The sequence below is a fragment of the Penicillium citrinum genome, assembly GCF_028827155.1.
Source record: "Penicillium citrinum strain IBT 23319 chromosome Unknown utg000001l:1.0-4955037.0:1.0-4956770.0, whole genome shotgun sequence".
Classification (NCBI taxonomy): Eukaryota; Fungi; Ascomycota; class Eurotiomycetes; order Eurotiales; family Aspergillaceae; genus Penicillium; species Penicillium citrinum.
This window is the reverse complement of record NW_026622686.1, coordinates 3073275-3095057: the sequence shown is the minus strand read 5'-3', so window position 1 is coordinate 3095057 and position 21783 is coordinate 3073275. Positions and strand designations below refer to the sequence as shown.

General features: G+C 48.4%; 6 protein-coding genes across 6 annotated transcripts; 5 read left to right on the top strand and 1 right to left on the bottom strand.

The window, feature by feature from the left end:
• Window positions 1-849: 849 nt before the first annotated feature.
• Window positions 850-2585, top strand: N7469_001168 (putative C2H2 transcription factor (Con7); the record flags this gene model as incomplete). Its single annotated transcript, XM_056640088.1, has 4 exons — window positions 850-1509; window positions 1731-1911; window positions 2240-2409; window positions 2460-2585. 4 exons carry the CDS (start codon window positions 850-852, stop codon window positions 2583-2585), a joined length of 1137 nt encoding a protein of 378 aa, XP_056505845.1.
• Window positions 2586-5735: 3150 nt separating this feature from the next.
• N7469_001167 (pentatricopeptide repeat-containing protein) lies at window positions 5736-8316 on the top strand (the record flags this gene model as incomplete). The annotated part of the gene is made up of 2 exons (XM_056640087.1): window positions 5736-6317; window positions 6430-8316. The coding sequence occupies 2 exons, from the start codon at window positions 5736-5738 to the stop codon at window positions 8314-8316; spliced, it is 2469 nt and encodes an 822-aa protein (XP_056505844.1).
• A 799-nt stretch (window positions 8317-9115) lies between these two features.
• N7469_001166 (putative MFS transporter Seo1) lies at window positions 9116-10712 on the top strand (the record flags this gene model as incomplete). The annotated part of the gene is made up of 4 exons (XM_056640086.1): window positions 9116-9275; window positions 9336-9586; window positions 9647-9680; window positions 9730-10712. The coding sequence occupies 4 exons, from the start codon at window positions 9116-9118 to the stop codon at window positions 10710-10712; spliced, it is 1428 nt and encodes a 475-aa protein (XP_056505843.1).
• A 204-nt stretch (window positions 10713-10916) lies between these two features.
• N7469_001165 (uncharacterized protein) lies at window positions 10917-12224 on the bottom strand (the record flags this gene model as incomplete). The annotated part of the gene is made up of 1 exon (XM_056640085.1): window positions 10917-12224. The coding sequence occupies one exon, from the start codon at window positions 12222-12224 to the stop codon at window positions 10917-10919; it is 1308 nt and encodes a 435-aa protein (XP_056505842.1).
• Window positions 12225-13024: 800 nt separating this feature from the next.
• On the top strand, window positions 13025-15704 carry N7469_001164 (RING-H2 finger protein; the record flags this gene model as incomplete). Its single annotated transcript, XM_056640084.1, has 4 exons — window positions 13025-14937; window positions 15002-15185; window positions 15238-15513; window positions 15582-15704. The coding sequence occupies 4 exons, from the start codon at window positions 13025-13027 to the stop codon at window positions 15702-15704; spliced, it is 2496 nt and encodes an 831-aa protein (XP_056505841.1).
• Window positions 15705-16554: 850 nt separating this feature from the next.
• Window positions 16555-17310, top strand: N7469_001163 (phosphoribosylglycinamide formyltransferase; the record flags this gene model as incomplete). The annotated part of the gene is made up of 2 exons (XM_056640083.1): window positions 16555-16965; window positions 17065-17310. The coding sequence occupies 2 exons, from the start codon at window positions 16555-16557 to the stop codon at window positions 17308-17310; spliced, it is 657 nt and encodes a 218-aa protein (XP_056505840.1).
• Window positions 17311-21783: the final 4473 nt, after the last annotated feature.

The following is a 21783-nucleotide window of genomic DNA, read 5'->3' as shown; positions in this document are numbered from 1 at the left end:
CTTCAGAGTCCAGTTGAATATCGATATTACTGATATCATTCTGGCCATCCCCCTCGATCCTCTCGGTTTTATCGTGTATTGCCTCCAAAATTACGCCACTCCACCGGGGTCCACCGCATCCTCGGATCCCACGAGGACGTCCTCAGCGCTGCCGAACGGCCTTTTAGGTCTAAAGTTCCTTTTTCTTCCCCCCCTTCTCTTCAATTCTATTTTTCTTTCACGAGGAAGAATCGAGATATCGTCCAAGGTTTTCCCTTGACTCTTCTTTTCTTCCCCTTCTCCCAGTGCCTCGTGCGTACCGCCCATCCTGCAAGGCATCCTCGAAGGAAATATACATATACTGTATACATAAAAAAAAGAAACCGAACTAAGATTTAAGCATCGGGGCTTCACTGAACGCGCCTGGCTAACTACGCGTCGATCCCCTTCACCACCACCACCAGCTTCTTTTTTACACAATCTCCACACAACTGGGATCTGCGGGCTTTTTCCATTGTCTTGACATTCTTGTAAGTATCTTTTCTACTACAATACCCCCCGTCTCCCCTCGATCCCCAACGTGGCCAAATCTTCAGTCTTTGGTTCTCCTTGCTTGCAACGTGCACAACTCAACCCCCCCCTCCGCTCCCCGACTCGGACTTGTCAATTTCCCCGAGTTGCCTTCTTCCCGCCTTTCTCCATCTACCACCTCCATCTACCATCCACTTAACACATAATCTACCTCTACCCTCTCGCAAATCTAACCCGTGAACTCGACGCGTCTCTAGCTTTGAACGCGCCAATTAATTTAAGGGAGCTGTTTGGTGCGCGCGATCAAACTTCTCTTCTTTTCCTTTTCCATCGTTTTATATGGACAACCGGCCCACCTCCGAGTACGCACAGTCAGGTTCGCACCACCCAACAGCATCGCCTGTCGAAACACCTTCTGAACAACATCCCGCAGACCAGACTTCGGCTGCTGCTAGTGCTCATTACACTCACACTCCACAACCTGAAGTGCGCTCCACTCCCCAGTACACGCCGCAGCCCGAGGTTCGACCCGCCAATATTTCGTCCTCCAATACACCACAGCCGGATTACGGCCTCAATCCCCCCCCCCCAGCCCGCTCGCCCGCTTATCAAGATTATCTTCCCCGCCCTCAATCTTACGCTCCGAACTCTCAGCCTGGTGGTGCGCCCGGTATGGCTCAAGCAACAAGTCCGTTCATGTCCATGCCTACCGTCCCGCGCAGTCCCCCGAACCTGAAATCTGACGGCGCCGTTCCTCTAGATCCCTCGCTCCCGGCCAATAGCCCGACCTACCCTCCTGCCTACTCCCCTTACCAACCTCAGGGACACGAGATGGCCCAATACCAGAGCCACCCGCCCCCACCACACCAGATGTACTCGCGCCCGGACTGGCCACCTCATTACGGTCAGGGCCATCATATGCCAGGCCCCTATGCCTCTCCCGCTACAACGGTTGGTTCCGCCTCTCCTGTTGCGACCTCAGGGCCGCGCCCTGGTCAGGTATGTTTTTGATGATTCCGGCGTATTTCCGAAGGCTTCTGTAACTACCGTTGTCTTGGGCGCCTCTGGGCTCGACCCGATCGCAAATCGTATCGGGTCGCCCTCCCAGGGATCGTCAGAAACAGCGCATTTCTCTCTTGTATTCCGATTGAGATCTGCTTGGCTCTACTTTTTCACCCCGACCGTTGGCTGACAAAAGTATTTTTGATTCTTCTGTTTAGGTTTACTCATTTGTACCAATTCCTGGCGCACAACAGCACAAGCGTCCCCGTCGTCGATATGAAGAAATTGAGCGCATGTACAAGTGTGGGTGGAATGGCTGTGAGAAGGCATACGGTACTCTCAACCACTTGAACGCTCATGTGACAATGCAGTCTCATGGTGCGAAGCGCACTCCGGAAGGTGAGTCTTACGTAGCGGTTCTGCATTCATATTTTACTTTCTGGGGTGGCTCTCTTTCCATAGCGGTATACTTGGTTACGATATACTCGAAGTTGTCGCAAATCGCTGGATTGGGTTAGCGCCGGTACCTGCACGCTAGCGAGTTACACTAGATCTCGCGGGGCCGCAGTAGCGTGGGAGACGGCGTGGAGGTTTAAGCTTGCTTAAGCTCGCCTCTTATCCCTTTCTGCCACGCTATAACTCTTCCATAGCGCCCTTGCTGCTACCTGCCTCATTTCTTTTATTTCGTCTCTAGTCGCCCCTCACATACTGACTTTACTCTTTCTAGAATTCAAGGAGATTCGCAAGGAATGGAAGGCCCGGAAGAAGGAGGAGGAGGCTCAGCGCAAGGCCGCTGAGGACCGTGAGCGTGTCGCTGCTCAGGCTCAGGCTAGCCAAGTCGATGCCTCTGGCCCTCCCGATCCTTCTCAGGGACAGCCCTCGGCTTACGGCGGTGGTGTCCGTCCTCAGCTTCCTCCTCTATTGGATACCAGCCTGCAGACAGCCAGGTGCCTAGTCAGTATGGTGCCCCTGGTGGTGGAATGGTCTATCAGAGCAACGGGCAAATGGGGTACCCTCCCAACTATCCTCACTCCCCGTACCAGAGCGGTCCCGTCTACCAGCAACGTGAGTAAATTGCAAAATGAAAAGAAAAAAACATCAGTGTACCACAGCATATCACGCCATCTTTGTTTCTCTTTGAGAACTGCGACCCCGACCCCTCCTACCTTTGGATCTTTGGATTTTACATACACCCCCTTCTGCTTCGGTCCACTTTTATCCACGCCTACTCTCATCACCAGGACTGGTTGGCTGATTATTTGGCCACCCGCCATGATACTCCAGAGACTCAATCGACCGGCTACCCGCAATAATTCAATAATTCGCCTCCTACGCCGTGGAACGCAGACTGCATCTCTCCATTGTTTTGCTTCTTTTGTTTGGTCTTTTAATCACGATATCCCATTGCCTGACTTATGTCGTCTCGGAACCTCTGATCCCCATCCTTACCCTTTCCCCCTCAAGTCTTCTTTCCTCGATGATACCAACCTCTTTCGGCTTTAATTTGTCCAGTCAAAAGAGTGTCTTTCTGGCTTTGTTTACCTGCGAAAAAATAATCTCTTTTTTTTAGAGAGTTCCTGTGCATACAGCTTTGCGGAAGAAAGTCTCTCTCTACATTCTACTTTTGCTCCGTTGATTCGGAATTCGTGGAGGGTGTCTTGCTCAAACTTCTGCTTGTTCGTTTGCCTTGGGTGGTGACTGCAGGAAGGTGGTTTGTTGGCGGGATCTGTTATGCATCAATATTTTGTACTTGTTCATTGTTGGTTGCATTTTTTCTCAAATCGTTTTTCACTTTTTTTTTCACCGTGGCATTTTCTCTTAAGACGGGTCTCTTCTTTTTCATATCTTTCTGGGGGGGTCTTCGTTTTTTAATCATGTCCGATTTGCGTGTTTGCCCATGTCTTTGTATGGAAGTTTGCTGGTATTCTATTGGCAGGCAATTTTTTTGCTGGTCACTTTCTCTCCATTCTTACAATCTCTTCTCTTCTATTCGTATGCTATGGTATTGTGCTAGGCTCTACATGTATTCCTGTACTTTATGGCTTGTGTATACTTGTCAGCGAGACTCAGGTCATACCCGCGGTGATTCTGATTCAGGTTGCAAAGGAAGGGTGAAGAGTGACTTTTCTCATTGTTTACTTCCAATAGATATCGAAAAAAAATCCAAGCAACTGATTAAAACCTAGTTACCAGACAAGAGATTGAAGAAAAGACGAGAAATGCAAAAGAAAGTCAACACCCCGGAAAAACCACCAACCCACCACGAACTAGTATGTCCATACTACGCCGTCGTAATTTATTTCTTTTTCAAGAATAAGGTTACCCTGGCGTCCAGCCCGTTCCAAGAGCCGGGTGAAGGGGAAACAAGACCCAAACTAAAAAAGACGCCGGTGCTCCACTGGTTCGATTTCTTGGCCCGTGAACTAGTGGGATCGGACGGTGGCTGATTGAAATTGACGAGTGATACGAGGTTGTGACTAGTGGATTTTATCGAGGAGGGCTAGTTGTGATACGAAGAATGTGTTCTTAGGTGGGATTAGTGGATTTTTGTTCAAGGTCTTTATAAGTTTTCTGCGTTATGCGTGGATTTGGCTTCAGTGGCTTTAGGGTCCTAGACATCTGTGCGGAAGAGGATAGGGTATATTCCAAGGTTATTGCGGACTTCTCTCCTGGTGTTGAGTCTAGGATGGTAGATGACAATATAAGAGGATTTGGGAACAGAAGCTGATCTATATTGACTTGCTGTGCTAAACCCTGAAAGAATTTGGCCATAATAGCAAGAAACGCCAATTATATTCTCAAATACAGCTACAGATTTTCCTGCTGAGTGGCGCAGTAATGGGGGCTATTTGTGATACGGGATTTGTCCGACAGTAGTTTTTGTGACGGGGCTAGTTACGGATGTGATTGAATGTAAGCGGATGGGTGTACAGGTACAAGACACGCACCACCTCCGTGGCGCAGTCCTGAATGAGATCATGGCGTCTCCTCAATTAGGGTTAGTGTAGCTACTTCCACGTGGGGCGAAACTCCCCTGCAGATCTTATGTATAGGTGTAAGATGCGTAGATTTGAGTAGGTTATTTGCTTTGGTCAATCAGTTTGGCTGATGAGAGTTGGAGTGAGCAAACGGGTGAGTATTGATATTAGTTGAAATGCCAGAGCTGCACAGGGTGCAGATGATATGTCTTTATACGAATTGCAAGTAGAAGTACATGCTATTTTTCATTGGGACATAAGGGGGGGGTTTTTTTTTTCTAATTAGAGTTCGACGATCCAGTGGTTTCTCTTCATCATCGACTTTGCCACAACTTGAAAGCATCGCCTCTGAATCGCTTTGGCCATGTCAGATTTAGTGGTTCTTGCCCATACCTAATACTAACAAGCATTATTGTGCTTAGAGATTCAGTCTTCAGGCTCATTTATATCTAGTAGTACAAGTGTATCGATGCAAATTTGTACTAGAGATTGCTGAATCTGTGTCTAGTTGTCCAAGCAGCTATCAGATCATTCATAAGGATGAGACTTAGTTGAAAATTCTCGAACCCTTCATATGACCATGAGACCTCATGTTATGATTGAATTATTAGATTGGAGTAAAGTCTAATTGATGCATCATTGTTATAAAATATCGTGCTGGCCCGGTGGCGTTATCCACTAATCCGCATCCTGAACATTTGCCAAGCCAGAACAATCTGGTCATTGAACAAGTCATGCATACTTCTAGAAGTAGGCGTCATGCCGGCACTACATGTGTTGTGCAGTAGCACTTCCCCCAGAATCGGGCCAATGCAGATCATGGCGTACCGCAGTTGAGACCCGGGAACTAGTACTGTAAAACCGACAATAGTCAGTTACAGTAGTTACTGGTTAGCATGTAGGGTCTAGCGGCCCGCAGCGCTTGCCTTCCAAGTTAAACTTGTTTAGGGTTAGTGCTGCCGTGCCATGTGCTTAGCGGGCCATTTCTGGGAGATCATGTGACTGAGTGTATGTGCCTGGGTTCTGAGGGTAGAAGACTAGCCTCATCGGGACTAGCTGGAGACTGACCTCCGAGAAATTATTGCGGACTTCCGCAGTCGCGACATAACAGATCAGAGCCAGTTCAATCTGGCCACTATCACCACCCAAAGACAGCCCTTTCAAAAGTGTGTATGCTTTCCCGATAAACAGTATTCTCTGTTGCTTAAGCCTGACTAATTTCTGAAGTCAGACATCAATTTGGTGATGGCAGGTCATCTCCCGATCTCGGTCTTGAGCAGAGCTCTGCGCAATCGAGTAATTCGTCTACAGACTCTTCATGCTAGCTCTCGGTACCTCATTAAAGGAGAACACTCCTCGAAAGTCCAGCGGCCATTCTCTACACAGTCCCCCACGACAAACGATCCCGTCCCCTCCGAGAATACCGACGAGATTGAACATGAGAATTTGTCCCGTTCTGAGCCAGCCCAGTTACTCCATGATGATAAAAATGCCAGCGAGCAAGTGCCAAAAGTCTCAGCGAAAGGGGAAAAACCCAACCCCAAGCTAGAAGAACAGACTCTGATGGATATCGCGTCCGGTGCGACGACCCACGGATCTGGTTTCTCAAGCAAGTCTATCGCGTTAGAGTTGCAATGGCTATCTGATCCTAAAGATCTTGGAGACCGAGTGGGACGTCTTCTACGTTCAAACGATGTAGCACAGGCTGCGGCTCTGACCCGAGAGGCGCAGCGGAGACAAGTGAGGTGCGAACTGGCATGGAATCACCTCATGCGATACGCTATGGAGAAGGGCTATCCAGAAGTTGCTTTCAAGTTCTATAATGATGTGAGTGGAGCCCCAAATCTATTGTCACCAGCCCTTCGAAACATCCTCCAGTAAGATGGGTATTTGAACTTCAAGAGTAATATCCTCTGACTCGATCTTCGTTTCATATCAGATGAAAAAGCGAGGCCGGATGCCAAATGCGAAAACGTATACAATTATGCTTCAGGGCTTCGGGATGCAACCACAATCTCGCGCCATGGTCAAGAAGGCGGAATCTGTATATCGATCGATCTTTTCCAAACAGTCCAAAGTAAAACCCAACGTCATTCATGCGAATGCAATGCTCGGTGTGTGCCAACGTCATGGTGATATGGACACTTTGTGGCGGATTGCTGCAGAAATGCCAGACGAGGGGCCTGAGAAGCCAGATCAAAGAACATACAGCATTATTCTTGCTGCGCTCCAGCATTCTGCTCGTAATGATATCCAGAAATTGGACCCAAGCCAGGTTGACCAAATCATTGCCCGCCAAGAGAAAATGGTCCTTGAAGGCAAGAGAATATGGGCCGATGTGGTTTATCAATGGAAGCATGATGAATTGGCCTTGAATAATCAGCTTGTCAATGCCATGGCTTATCTGCTTCTCGATGGTGTCCACGACACTGACTTTTACGACGTTCTGGCCCTTTACAACCAAACTATGGGGGTTCCTATTCTTGCCAAAAAGCCTACAGTAAACACCACTATCGCTCGCCGGCGAGCTGCTTTCAAACTGAAGACCGATTATCGGTCGCAGCGGCAGGTAGCGGCAATGGACGCATCCTTGAAACCAGCTTTGGCGGAAGAAGATGTTCCATTCGTCGACGAGAATAACAGACCCATACAACCTGACGCTGAGAATAATGAAATCGAAACCGAAGAATCGATGGAGGAGGAAGAAATGGAAGAGGAAGACGATTTCGAGACTCTCTTTGATCCCATCACCACGGAAGCTCAACAGTCATCGCCGCCTCTCAAGCCTGACAACAAGGATTTGACCATGATCCTGACCGCTTGCTTCAATATGACCCAAGGATCTGGACATGGTCCGAGTTATTGGAACCTTTTGACCAAGGAGTCGGATACGCTCCGCATCGAACCTGACCAGGTTTCCTCCATGGAGTACATTCGTCTTCTTCGACAAACTCGCTCCAGCAAGATTGCTGTTCAAACCATCCGCGAACAATTACTACCTGCAGGCTATGCCGATGGCAAATTCTTCCATGTGGCTTTTGCAGCTTGCCGTCGCGACCGCCGCAATAAAGGGGTCCTCACGTTCATGACAGAACTGTTCGACCTCATGCACAAAGCTATGGTACTTCCTGACCCGCGGGTACTTGAGGGGTATCTGCGTTTCATCCAGGCTTTGAGCGAAGATCCACAGTCTCTCTTATATATGCGTGGTCTTGATGTCAAGCCCCAAAAAAAGACACTTCAAGCGTTGGGCAAGGAATTGCAGGCCAAGTTGAACCTTCTTGCTATTTCCACTCTGCGTCCTCATGTGAACCAGCTTCATGAGGCCATGACCCACGGGAAACCCGCTCCTAGAGGGCGATGGAATTCACTGAAAGGTGGAAGCGGAACTCTCAACGGTGACGAGTGCGTCAAGATTCTGGCTAGGATCCGCACCTTGATCGATGAAACATTGAAGTCTGAATATACGCAATTCGTTCCCAAGGCCGAGCGCAAGATCTTGGCGGAGGAGTCGAAATTGCTTAAGACTTATTCCGACAAGAGCACTATCAAGGAATTCCGTTCAAAGCTTGTCTTCCCTACAATGGCACAGCGAAATGCTTTCCAAGAGAAGCATTCGGAGATTAGGGATCAGCCATCGAAATCTGGTCAAAAAAAACCGCGGAATAAGACAGAGAGGTCAGAGAAGACTTCTCCGAAGTCTGAAGCTGAAGCCGGAACGGAAGGTGAAGCCGAAGCCAAGACGGAGTCTATGACCGAGACCAAAACTGAAGCCGAGGCAAAGCCTGATGTTGAAATCAAACGTGAGGTCGAGAACAAAGCATGATTGATCTCAACTAGGGCCTCTTTGTCTCCTGTATTATATCATATATTTTAGACCTGTATATTACTTCGGCAAGGTCTAGCGGCGATGGACACCTGCATATGTACACTTAGAGCATCTCACTTATATTGCAAATATCTCAAATAATCCATAAGAATACCAGAAACCAGTACGTTCCGGGGCCTCTGCGTCCGAAGATTTCCCATAAGGTAGCAACTGCAAATGGAGGTAGGGCAATGTACCCAGGCAATGAACTGACGTAGCGGCAAAGTCTTCCAGATAATCCATACATGAGATGGCATCTCATGAGATGACCAGTGTCCAATCTCTCGCCTTCCTTCTCAGTTAGAATCTCTCTGGCGATATCTCTAAATACCTGGGAGATCTTCACGCCAGTTGCCAAATGCTGGTTGTCAGCACGTCTTAACTCCACTTTGTGACATGTTTGTATCTCCAAATACTGCCACCCCGAACAAAACAAGTCGAGGCCTCCCCTGAGTAAAATGGAGCTCTAGGGCACAAGCCCTGAAGATAATTGCAAATCTATGTCGGAGGAATATGTCATATTACAATCTATGTGGCCAGCCATAAAATGTCCGGACTATGCCAATATTCTCCCTAGCCCCTGTCACGCAATTGCTCATCCCCGTTGCATCTTGCATACGACTTCCAAGAATGGGCTTTTAACCTTTTCTCCGAAGAGAATGAATTCAATAATAAATTGATAACACATTCCCCATAATTTCCGTCCTCTTGATGGAAATTGTCCGATGCATTTTGGAGAAGTCGTGGCTTACTGAAAATGGCCGGACCTCAGCATCGTCGAAAATGGTATTACTTGCAATGGTTTGCAGACCATGACACGAAAGAAGAGAGACGACTTATCTTGAAATTGGACCTCTTGATTGTCCCGTATGCTGTTCTAGCTTACTGGACCAAGTATATTGATCAATCCAATATTAGTACGAGACGAGCCCTTACTATACAAAAACCGGGATTTCTAGTACTGACTCTATCTACAGATAATGCATACGTATCGGGGCTCAAAGAAGATCTGGGATTTAATGGAAATGAACTGGTTCAACTGCAGACGTTGTACACCGTGGGCGCTGTGGTTGGACAGCTGCCTTTCACATTTTTGTTCACGAGGCTACCGATGCACTGGATAATTCCATTTATGGACCTGGCATGGGGTATCTTTACTTTATTGCAGTATCGCTCAAACTCATTTGCCGAGCTTGCGGCTTATCGCTTCTTAGTTGGTTGGTTTGAGGTATGTGTGGCATGCCCTCTAACTCCTACCTGGGGTGCAACAGCTAACCTCGTCTACCAGGCGCCATATTACCCGGGAATGCATTTCATTTTTGGTAGGTAATATGCTACCTTATTGAAACCCAATATATTAACTAGATACAGGCTCATGGTATCGTAGCGACGAGATCGCACGCCGAGGAGGATGTTTCTATGTTGGGTTGACGCTGGGTACACTCACAGCAAGTCTTATCCAAGCAGGAACATCAGCTCGACTTGACGGTGTCAATGGTTTGGCTGGTTGGAGATGGATGTACATTATCTGTGCTGTGATCACTATCCCCGTCGCAATCCTAGGATATTTCCTTCTCCCTGGGACACCAGACAAACCAAATCGACTGATACTCAAGGAGAAAGACCTACAACTGGCCAAATCACGTCTCGAAAAAGCATCGCATGGTACCCAAGAAGAGACTGTATCCTGGCGAGCCCTTCTGAATGTTGGTCGTAATTGGAAATTTTGGGCCCTGCTGTGGCTCAACATTTTCTTCTGGAATGGAAGCGTCAATACTACAACTGGTGGCTACCAGTTGTGGTTGAAAAGCCTGGATAGGTTCTCGACCAGTCGGTTGAATGAACTTGCTGCCATCTCTCCAGCCCTTGGAATATTTTACATTCTGTTTGTCTGTTTCTCCTCAGACCTTCTATGGGGACCTGCCTGGGCGATCACAGTCGCGCACACCTGGAATATCATCGGTCTTATTATCCTTGTCATTTGGAATGTCCCAGAATCAGCGCTGTGGTTTGCCTTCATGACGACGTATTCAGCTGTCGCAATGTCGAGCGTACTCTATGGTTGGATCAATAGCCAGTTGCGAGCCTCACCTGTCCAGCGCGGCGTGACTCTTGTTATTGTCAACATGATTGCACAGTCAACCACAGCTTGGACACCATTGCTAGTTTTCAAGACCGTCGAGGGCCCGCGCTTTACGAAAGGATACTCATTCGTCCTTGCAAACTCGATCTGTTTGATTACACTTGCACATATCGTGAAATATCTTATATCTCGAACTGGTGATACGGGCCGTGTTGATGACTCTACTGATATCGAAGATGGGACGCAGCAGGATGCAGTACTTGGAAAATAAAGTCATAATCCATGATCACAGATCTCGGATTTGATTGAAGCTGGTCAGACTAGACAAACAGTGTGTTAAATAACCATTCAAGCTCCATAACTCAAGAAGTAAGCGGCCAGCCAGCCTGGGGACGGTTTTCCGGAAAGATATTGAAGAATCTCCACACATAGATCATTACTCAATGTTGATTGTGGCCGATATCACAGATTATTCTTAAGGTAATGCAGGCGAGGGAGAGTTCGGGGCTGGGGAACTTTCAATATGGAGACGTTCCATATTGTATGAGACACCCTGTCTGCGCTTCCGAGCCTTCCCCAGAAATTCCTGTGCTTTGTGCAACTCAACCTTTCGTTGCTCCATGGCAAGAGTTTGCTCACGCCTGACTTCCAAAGGTTCATCCACGTCATCTGTAGCCATGGCATCATAACCATAGTCGTCCAGAAATTCGGGCGGGGGCTTGACGAGCGAGAGGGCAAGCAAATCGCCAATCCAGAGCGAGACCATACCTCGAAGCTCCAGCATCTCTGGAGAATCTGAATATGGAGGCGAAGCGAGAAGTTGGTCAATACGCGTTGCTATCTGTTGCGCTTGTTCTAATTCTTGTGACCGGACTTTTGCAATGAGTGCTGCCTTCCGGTCTGATACACGAGGTTCTCCGTAACCGTCTGTTGAATCTTCATCGGAGATTTCAGAAGATTCTTCATCTTCAATTCTGTCCCTTTCAAACTGGCTTTCTTCTTGTGCAACGTAGACCCATAGGCCAAACATGGCAGGATAGTAATGCAAGGCGGAAATGGAATGAGGATGAGTTTTTAGATATGGATGGTTCAGTATCAACCTCTCATAGTACTCCTTTGCATCTGCAAACCCCTTGTGGGTAAATGGAAGCGGTACTCTATCTCCCGTACTGGGATCTCTGGACGCTCCTTGTTGATCGCGCCGTAGCAATATTTCAGCTCCGATCCCCCACCGATGTTCAAGGCGTGGATCTACCGGCCTACCTCTAAAATGCTCTCGCATAATAATTCCCCATGCTCTCCCAGCCCTAGTGAAATCTCCCTGAAGCAGACATCGGTGTAAGACAGTAGTCAAGGCTGCTAAATGTTGGAGTCGAAGGCTACCGGTATATGCGGGAGACTGAGGTGGGTATATAGGGGTCGACAGATTGGCTAGCCCATGGGAAAGTTGATGCGATAGTCTGCTCTTTTTGGCCTCATCTTTCTTCGGTGTTGCCATATGAGGAAAACTCCCTTGTGGAATCTCTTGGTCAAAAGACAGACCCGCGATTCGATATTGATGCGTTTCATTCGGTGTCAAGATGGGGGTTGGGCCGACAGAGACTGAATCATCCCTCAACGATGTGGCATCTGTCGTTTCTTCATTTTCATCCTCCACATCACTCCATGGATCCTTCTGTCTCCTGCGTTTGCGACGATCATATTGGGAAACTCGAGGGCTTGTTGGCTGCAGCCAGCGAGGCAGTGGCAAGGCAAAGGACGAGGCCGATACGGCAGGCGCCATAAACTCAAGAACATCCAGGTTCCATTCAGGGTTGCTTAGAAAGCACAAGAAGTCCACGGAATTCTAAATTGAAATGTAATTCGACCGGTGGAGTCGGTATGGAAAAGGAAGAAAGAAAGTTGCCGAGGAAGAATGACTAAGAAAATCATCGCCACGGGAAGCAAAACAGGCAAACACGACTTATCGCGCTATCAACCCCATCTCATCCCATCCCAAGCCCATCCTCACTCGCACTCCCTTACCTCCCCTATTTCTCCTTTTAACCCCTCCTCCTTTCCGACCTCCTTCTTATCCATTCACTCGTTACTATTAACGATCAGCATCCCCTGGGCGTCATCACAAATTCTGCTGCACCGCCCTCTCTATCTCTACGCTCCGCTGCGTCTATTGGGTACGTGTGGGCGGCAGTATCTGGGCGTTTGTCAGACAGATTGACCTCCCCGGTCGCAGTACTTTCTGTTGCAATACTTTGTGTAGGACAGTCAACTTGCTACCGCCTCGCCAATCCCTTGTCTCTTTGTTTCGACGCTCTCTCATTTACCCGGCATTACCCTCAGCCGTAACCCGCCTTCAAGCTGCCTGCCGAACAGCTCCGGATCATATAACCCATCGAGTGTCCTCTCCAGAAACGCCGAAATACCTTTGTTCCATCCTCTGCTCCATAAGTTGAACACCCAGCAGCCAAGGATACTACTTGTAACGGACACGAGACGGTCTTCGGAAGTTGCTTATAAATCATCTCTGGCGATGAGCAATCTTTGACATTGCATATACTTTGCTTTGATCAGTGATCTGCTACTATGGGACAGACTTCATCTACGGCTCGAGACCCTCCCGAAATCATCTACCCAGATTATTTGGCACTATCTCCGACACAGGGCGGCCCTGGTGCGAGGAATGAGGATATGAACGATCGACAACATGCGGAGCAGAATGGGGAGGCGGGCTTCTCCGCGGGCGTGGATATGCCTCAGATTAATGGGCAGGACATGGGCTCCGGCCAAACGAATGAGCCCACGGGGACTTGGCAGCACTCTCCTTTATCTCCAGGATCAAACTTCCAGCAAATGCGGAGTATTGAAGAGGAAAGTAACGAATCTCAAGACGCTGACGAGCGTGCATATCGCTCCGCAGCTTTTGCTCGAATGGCAGCGAGAAGGCAATCCACCATGTCCAGACTGGGATCTAGATTCCTGCCCAACTCAGTCATTCGAGGGCTTCTCAATAGCCAAGAAGAAACACCCGCAGAAGGTCACGCACACCGCCATGGATTAGTATCGCGAACATCCCCAAGATCTGAGTCGGGCCACAGCACCGGTCGATTCAGCCCATTTAGTGCGTTAGGATCAAGAGGCGTGGCTCGCCGAAGGTCTATGCGCGGGCCGTACTTTATTCCCTCGCGCGAAGATTCATCAAATGCCTCAGACCTGTCAGCAAATTCTCCCTTCGCTGCCTCCAACAGCGAGCGGCGAGTTCCTGGACCCAATAGGGCCACTTGGAGGCGGAGTACACGTCTCCACCGCATGCGTCATTCAATATCGACACCAATATCTCATATGTTTGGCCAACCACATTCTGATATAGACTCACCTCATGAGTTTTTCCCACATCTGCCACCAATCCATCACCTCGATGAGCCGTTACCGCATGAAATGGATACTCGTTTGGACTGGAGGGAATCACCCGGAGAGCCATCTCCTGAAATTAGTGGAGTCGAGCCATCATCGCATGGTACGGGCCTACAATCTTCTGATCAAACAAGCCCTGGCCTCATGGGAATGCGTCGACTTCCTGGCCTTCTTCGTGCACGATCTCAAAGAGCGCTGCGGCCGCAAGAACAGACACCTCTTTCTCGAGTCTTACAGATTGCAGCTGCCGCAATCGCGGCTCAACTCTCGGGCACCAATGGTCCTGCCATGCCGAATATCCAGGCGCTAGGGAATGACGGACTAGAAGGGTCACTTGAGAATTTCATTCAGAGCTTAAACCATGCCACTACTGGACAACCTCAACCTTCTTCGCCACCTGAAGAAGGCCCAAGCAATGCTGGGAATGAACGACCAAGCCCGCCAGTCAATTTCTTGCGAGTTTTCCGCTTCGCCAATTCAGAACCTCCTACTGGATCAAATCCCACTGGGCAAAATTCGGACATTCCGGAGAACCGCACGACCCAGCCAGACGGCATGTCTGTTGATGAACCAACAGAAGGGGGTGAAGGACGGATGGTCACATTGGTTGTAGTTGGTGTTCGATCTGTGCCGGCTGGCAATGGGGCAAGTAACGAATCTGGACCGCCGGGCCCTGGTGGTGCCGGCCTGGACGCTCTACTCGGCTTACCATTCCTTCCGCCGGGGATTCCACGACCTCAAGACAGACCTGCTGATCCAGGGTTGAGTGCGGACGGCCCCCAAAGAATGCAAGCACCACGCCCGGGAGGCCTTGCTGGACTACCACCGCCAAGAGCACCAGACTTTATACGCCAAACGGGTCTCAATCCCTCACGCAGAATGTCTGATGCTGGACCTCGTCCGTCGTATCCGTCCTACCCTCCAACCTCGCTGTCCGAAAGCCCCCCGGGCCCGCATCCTCCGCCCTCCACTCCCGCCGAGCAGGGCTTGTCTGCTGTCTCCTCTGGAACCTCGACTCCAAATCGAAGGCCATCATCCGCCTCTGCGCTATCACCCAGCCTTCTCCCTGATTTACACGAAGGGCAGTCTGTGCAACCCCCCCCCTGGGCCATCGAATGATGCTGCTCCTCTGAATGCTGCCCGTCAAAGACGCCGCAGTGACTCTGAATTTGCTCGTCATCGAGCGCTTGGCTCGGGATCGGTCCGTCGTAATGGTGTTGTTGAACCTGATCAAGCTCCGCCCACCGGAGGCAGAAGCTGGCTCATCTACGTTGTTGGAACCAATCTATCGGAGAATCATCCAGCTCTGACAACGCCTAGTCTTTTCACCGATGTAAGCCTAAGTCGTTCCCTCCTTTATGAAACCCATGCTAATTTCAAATCAGAACCCAACATATGAGGACATGATTCTCTTGTCATCACTTCTTGGTCCAGCCAAGCCACCTGTAGCAAGCCAGGACGATGTCAATTCCGCTGGCGGGCTTTTCCGTCTTGTTGAGTACAGTGGATCCTTGCTCGCCGAATCAGTGGATGGAACTGGTGTGATCCAGATCCAAGACGGAGAGCGCTGTCTAATCTGTTTGAGTGATTATGAAGTGGCCGAAGAAGTCAGAGAATTAGGCAAATGCAAGCATGTCTTCCATAGAGACTGCATTGACCAGGTGAGTTTTTCAATTGTTGCTAGTCTAACATCCTTCATGCAGTCCAGATTGCTAACCGTATCACCCAGTGGCTAACTACTGGTCGAAACTCATGCCCTCTTTGTCGAGGCCAAGGTGTACATGAGACTTCTAGCACCGACGGCCCAGCAACCTCAGAGCCACCACCAACATTCCCAGGCACAGCTATCTAATTGGCCGTGCTTCTGGCCATCCTCGTCAAACCCAACCTTTCATCTTTGGACCGAATACGTCCACATCTCTTCTCATCGAAATTTAGCATTCAGCGTCTGTTTAGAGTCTTTACGAGTTTTCATCATGGATATCCCCTCGGCATTCTGTCTTGTTGCGCTGATTCCAGGCGCTTTTTATCTGTTTGTCTTCTGTACATCCTTTTGGCCTAGAGATGGTGGTCACCTTTTCAATGGCAACCAGATCATTGTTTCTAGTCTCGGTTGGTCCGTGTTTGGATTTTATTTGCCTCTTATTTTCTTGGTCTCTTGGTGATGCTTGGACTTGTTCGGACACGATTCATTATCTAGCAATTCCAGAGGTTGTGGGAAAAAAGTGAATATAATGCCTCGGGGAATCAGTGTAACTATCAAATTCGAAAATTCACCACACAGTTTTTCTTTCCAGGTCTTCCCCATCTATGTAATTTCTCTTCTATTGTATTTCTTTCCCCTTTCTAGGCCTATACACCTGTTCAAGTTAAATAAGCAATTTCTCATACTTCGATGCCCCGCTTCCCCTCGGTCACGTGAGCGAAAATATTCCCGCGGCGGCGAAGCTCCAGCGTGAACTCTTACACTTTGATTGCACGGTTGTGTCGATTGTACTCTACAGTTCGGTCAATTGACACGGTAACCTGGTGGATATTTCCTTCGTTGAGTTCCTGTAGTCAGCGTGGAATATTTCCTGGCAAGCATCGAATATCCTACAAAAACGCCGAACCACGAGGAGATCCATACGAAATCGAAATATCAAACCGCGAGTACATCTAGAGAACCTCTACCCCGATCACCCATTCATATACTCTACAATATGCCTTCACCAATCCGCGCGACAGTCCTAATCTCCGGCAATGGCTCCAACCTCCAAGCTGTAATCGACAACGTTGCAGAGGGCAAGCTGGACACTACCCTCGTCCGTGTACTGTCGAATCGCAAGGACGCCTTTGGCCTTGAGCGTGCCAGAAAAGCCAATATTCCTACACTATACCATAACCTTGTCAAGTATAAAAAGCAGCACCCTGCGACACCGGAGGGTGTTCAAGCTGCTCGGGAGGAATACGATGCCGAACTCGCGCGATTGATTCTGGCAGACTCGCCGGAACTGGTTGTGTGTCTTGGATTTATGCACATTCTATCACCGCAGTTCTTGGAGCCATTAGAAAAGGCGCATGTTCGCATTATCAACCTGCACCCCGCGTTGCCGGGACAATTCAATGGAGTGGTGAGTACCTTGTATTTGCTATTTTGGAACTTCTCGATCGAGGATTCGTACAGTATATTTGCTCACAGTAGTATGATTGGTCTAACATCTCATCTCTAGAATGCAATTGAGCGGGCTCATGCTGCATGGATCGAGGGACGCATTGACAAGACCGGTGTTATGATTCACGATGTGATTTCGGAAGTCGATATGGGCAAGCCGATTTTGGTTAAGGAAATCCCTTTCCAGAAGGGCCGTGACGAAGATCTAGAGGCTTTCGAGACTCGGGTTCATGAGACAGAATGGGGTACTGTCATTGAAGGTGTTGGTATGGTGCTTAAGGAGCTACAAGCCCAGAAGCAATGATTCAGTGGATAGACCAGCCACCAGCCATAGAGAGCCGGAATATGCCAACTATCAGGATCTTTTGTTCATCCGGAATGGCATTGAAAGATCCGGTTGTTGACGATTTTTATGACTACATAAGAAAAGAAAGATATACATACCAGAGATCTTGTATTGAGTACAAAAAGAGAGAAATGAATCAACTTCAAATCTTACAATTGATTGCTATATCAATCATCTCACATCTTCGCGTCATCTGTACAGTAATCCAGGTTCGAACCCTATTCAATGAACAGTGGTAAATGTTAATCCAAGCTCGAGCCAACAAGGAAGAACAAGACTGCCGCCGGGCGATGCCGAGGAACATGAAATGGGGCCAAGAAAGTGTTTCCATAGTTCGAGTTATTGCAATTGGGCCACTTTCAAGGATACGAGACGAATAGAATCTAGAAGATCTGTGTATGGGTACATCTACAAAATATTCTAGAGCAGGCCAATCCCATCTCGTGGATACATAGTACTACGAGATGAATCCGACGCCACAAGTACAACAAGTCTAGTCAAAATAGACCAACAATAACGCATTTGAGATCGCTGGAAATTGCAAGGATGTGAAATTGCATCCACCTCACCGGTCAAGGGCCCGTCAATTCACATGCCTGATGCATCTTTCCAATGGCCCGGTGCATTTAGAGCGCCCCTCCGAGGCAAATCATTCGGAGCCACGCGACATGCGTCAACAACTAGCAGGGATAGACTAAAGAAGGGCTCAATGGGTGGGATATCTACAATGTAAAATGCAACCCGGACCATCATTTCAAACGAAGATCGATTGATCAGCACCCATTTACTTCCCCCCTGGGCAATATGCCGCCGTTGCGATCTCCAATCGTGGCCGCCACCCCCGTTCAGTCCCGGCACTCACGGCATCTCCCAAGAAAGTGACAGATCCTAGTGCCGCCCCCAGCTAGCTTCTCTTGGGAAATACATCCTAGTTTGCCTTTTCCAGGGACGGACGGGGTGGACTAAGGACTAATGGAGGACAAAAGCACTATGTGGGTGGATTTGCGTGGTGAAAATCAAGTCCCAGCGGGCGCCTACTCCGTGACTCCGTTTTCCGTAAAGGGCTTGACTCTCCCTTATTGGTGATTGTCCCAGGTAGAAAAGAGAGGGGGACTTCAAAGGGGGCCACAATTACGCCCCCAATCTCCTTCTATTCCACTGTGTCTCCTCTAAAACGGCCGGCGTTAACTCAATTGTGTTGAGTCGAGGCAGTCATATCCGACGGCCCTCTTGGAATCGGCCGATCTCTGCACACTTTCTGAGCCTTGCGTCGGGGAATGAGTGCTTCCCGGTGCGTGATATTTGTTATGGGACTGTGGGGTTTTGTTTGTATAGGTTTATAGTTCAGTCTTTTCAGAGATACAACCTCATGTTCCCAATTTGTATCTTCCTACTACTGATGTAGGCAACTTCAAGTGGGTATGGACTAGAATCCGCTTTGATGCTCAAAACATAATTGCCGCTGTGCTTCTCGTGCATCTATATGTGGAGATTCGGAGGCTATGAAGTATTCAGATATCTGCCACCAGAGTGATTAAAAGGCCACTTCTTTCAACCAATTACTACCCTTGACCTTGCTCATCATCATGCAAATGTTCTATAGCATTGAAAGATCCAAAGAGCAATTTGAGGAATGGGACTGGCTTCTCGAACTCGAATGAGTCATTCAGACTGGTAGTTCATCTTAACTACCAGCTACCTAGTATAGGTAATAATAGTAGTCCATGTTCAAGATTCCACTAGTTGCCTATCTTCAACGGACGAGTATAAACCTTGCCCTTCCTGACTAAAGTTGTGGTCGTTTCGACATCATAGAATAAATTCCGCTGCTAATTGGCAGCACCTTGTCTTTGAAGTTGTCACCATGAAGAATAGATCAATCGCAGTGCCGAGAGCCTGCTTTTTAACATTGAGTATAAGCATCCATGCCTTTCTTAACACCCTTTCATGCAGTTTCCGAGCAAAGCCCGGGCAAACACCTCTCTCGAGGCACGAATACGATTACGGCTCATAATTGACACCCCCTCCAAAAATGAGTGGTCGATTTCGTACAGTGGAAACCCAACATCCAAGCCGCTAATAGCCTTCGATGGGTCCAAAAGATAAAAGAATCATTTCGGTATGTGGAGCTGAATGGACTGCCTTCCCTGAACACTTCAACTCCGGGTCCTTTTTCCCATGGGATCATGGTTGAGTGGGACCTTTGCCAGAGTGGAAGCCAGGTGGCTTCCATGCTTGCACACAATTATATCCCACGTACTTTTTTTTGTTAAAAAAAAAGTGAAAAAAGTTCCAGATTGACGGGCTAGTATATCCGAGTATCCCGAAAATGGTTTTTGGACGTATACTCTTGTATCTCTACTAACTATGAGATTTGTATATGGTATGACTCGTCCCTGATATCTTTTGATCATCTACGGCCAAATCCTTTCCCATGAGTCTCAGTTTTAGATCCTTCGATCAGACACTGATTTTTACCGTGACTGATCATACGATATGCTACCCTACAAAATGCCGATCGTGCCCAGACTAGCCGGTAATATGGATTTATCAATCGGGCTGTGGCAAGTTGAGTATTGTGCGGGTCTTTCTGGGCATTTTTCTCTACCGTCAAGTGGGTTGGTTGACTTTGAGCAATGTACATACACTGCACTAAATACGGTAGGTCATCGGTGCAACCTTGGAAAGGCTTTCCATAATGCCTACTACCCGTAGGTATACTCTTAGGTTTACTATTTATCCAGTTGGTGATAGTCCTTTGTCGATCAAACAGTTTGGCTCTATACATACTATGACATAGCGACAAAGGATTTATGCGCCTCAGATGCTCTAAAACCACGCACTCTGCCGTTGATACTCTCGACACTCCGTACTGCGTATAATGTAGATTTTGATAGATTTTTAAATAGGGATAAGTTGGAACTGCTCTCAAGACCAACCTAATTAGGCATAGGGTATAGTAACGCACAGGTGGAGATATCAACCTGCCTTCCCCAAGTCCCGGTAGCAGCTATGGCCATTATGGGGAAAGGCATGAGATCTTGGACGGGGATGTTACTACTTCTGGCCCAGTGCAGTTGCTAGACTTGACTGTACATAGACCACGATCGACATCTAGAGACTAGCAGAGCAGCACGAGTAACGCGGTGCAGTGGAACCCAGCACCCAGCAAAAGACATTGAGTGACCCACTGGCCCACTGTCTGTCAAGGAGCGCAACCATTTAGCGTTTGACCGGTTCACCTTTCACCCACATGGCGAGAAATGTCGGAAAGTCGGTGCACCGTGCATCTTCTAGGACAATTAGGGCTTGCACCGGACTGTTCCTTGGCACTTTTTGACGCTGGTTGAGCCAGCCATCCTCTTTTCCTTGAGCGAATAGGACAGAGAGCCGCCACTGGCGTAATGATCTGCCATTATGTATATTCCTTGCCCTTGCCCTTGCCCTTGCAATCATGATCGTGCTGGAGCTGGAGCTGGAGTCACCGATGGAGCTGATTTCCCAGTGCACCTGTCTTTAGCGCTTTTTCGATTTCTTTGACCCACCCTTTGTTTTATTTCCTCTATTTTTACTATTTTATTTTCTCTCTCTCTCTCTCTCTCTGCATGCCTGTCAAACTTTGGTCGATCAGGTACAATTAATGCAGCTCGGATAAATTTATTCAATTAAAATTAAAGGGGGGAAAGCGTTCAAAATACGGCAGCCTTCAGCTGAGATATCTTTATCGAGCCTCCCCACCCACCTATTGCTAATACACTATCCCTACCGTCTACCTACAGTAATGGACAGAGTATCCCTGGAAATTATATGGGAGATTACGGCGCAAATTTCCTCCATCGGAAACCGAGATCAAGGACTCCGTTCTCCGTCTCGTGGACTCTCCTCCACACCCTCCCCCGGCTCGTCCTTCCCAATCATGAATCATTGATGGATTCATGAGCTCAATGACTCCACAATTCAAGTCCCCTAGTGTACAATCAGGCTCCACTCATGAATCTCCGTCACGAACAGAACGTTTTCGGCATATTCTCGATGCACCGGCGCCCCTCGAGGTTTCAGATTTGCCGAGTGCACCAGTCACCTGGTGCGGAATCCGCCGTTCAACTATCAGACCCGACCTATCGTCTCGGGCTCCAACCACCCGAAGCTTGAACTATCACCGAGGTGGCCGGCCCTTATTAACTACCTTGTAGGTCCACACTATTGAACTCTTCTAGGCTGGTTCCACATTCTATCAGGGAGTGTGCGATCATTGAGATCATGAGATCAGAAAATAATAATAATAATAATAATAATTTTAAATTTTTAAATACTCATCGGGATACCTCCGTCGCCATCATCGATGACCCAGGGGTTGGAGGAGGTTGAGGCGGCTAAATTGAAGCTGGGGGAGTCCTGATAATGAGTTAATGCATGCATGGATGACCGGAA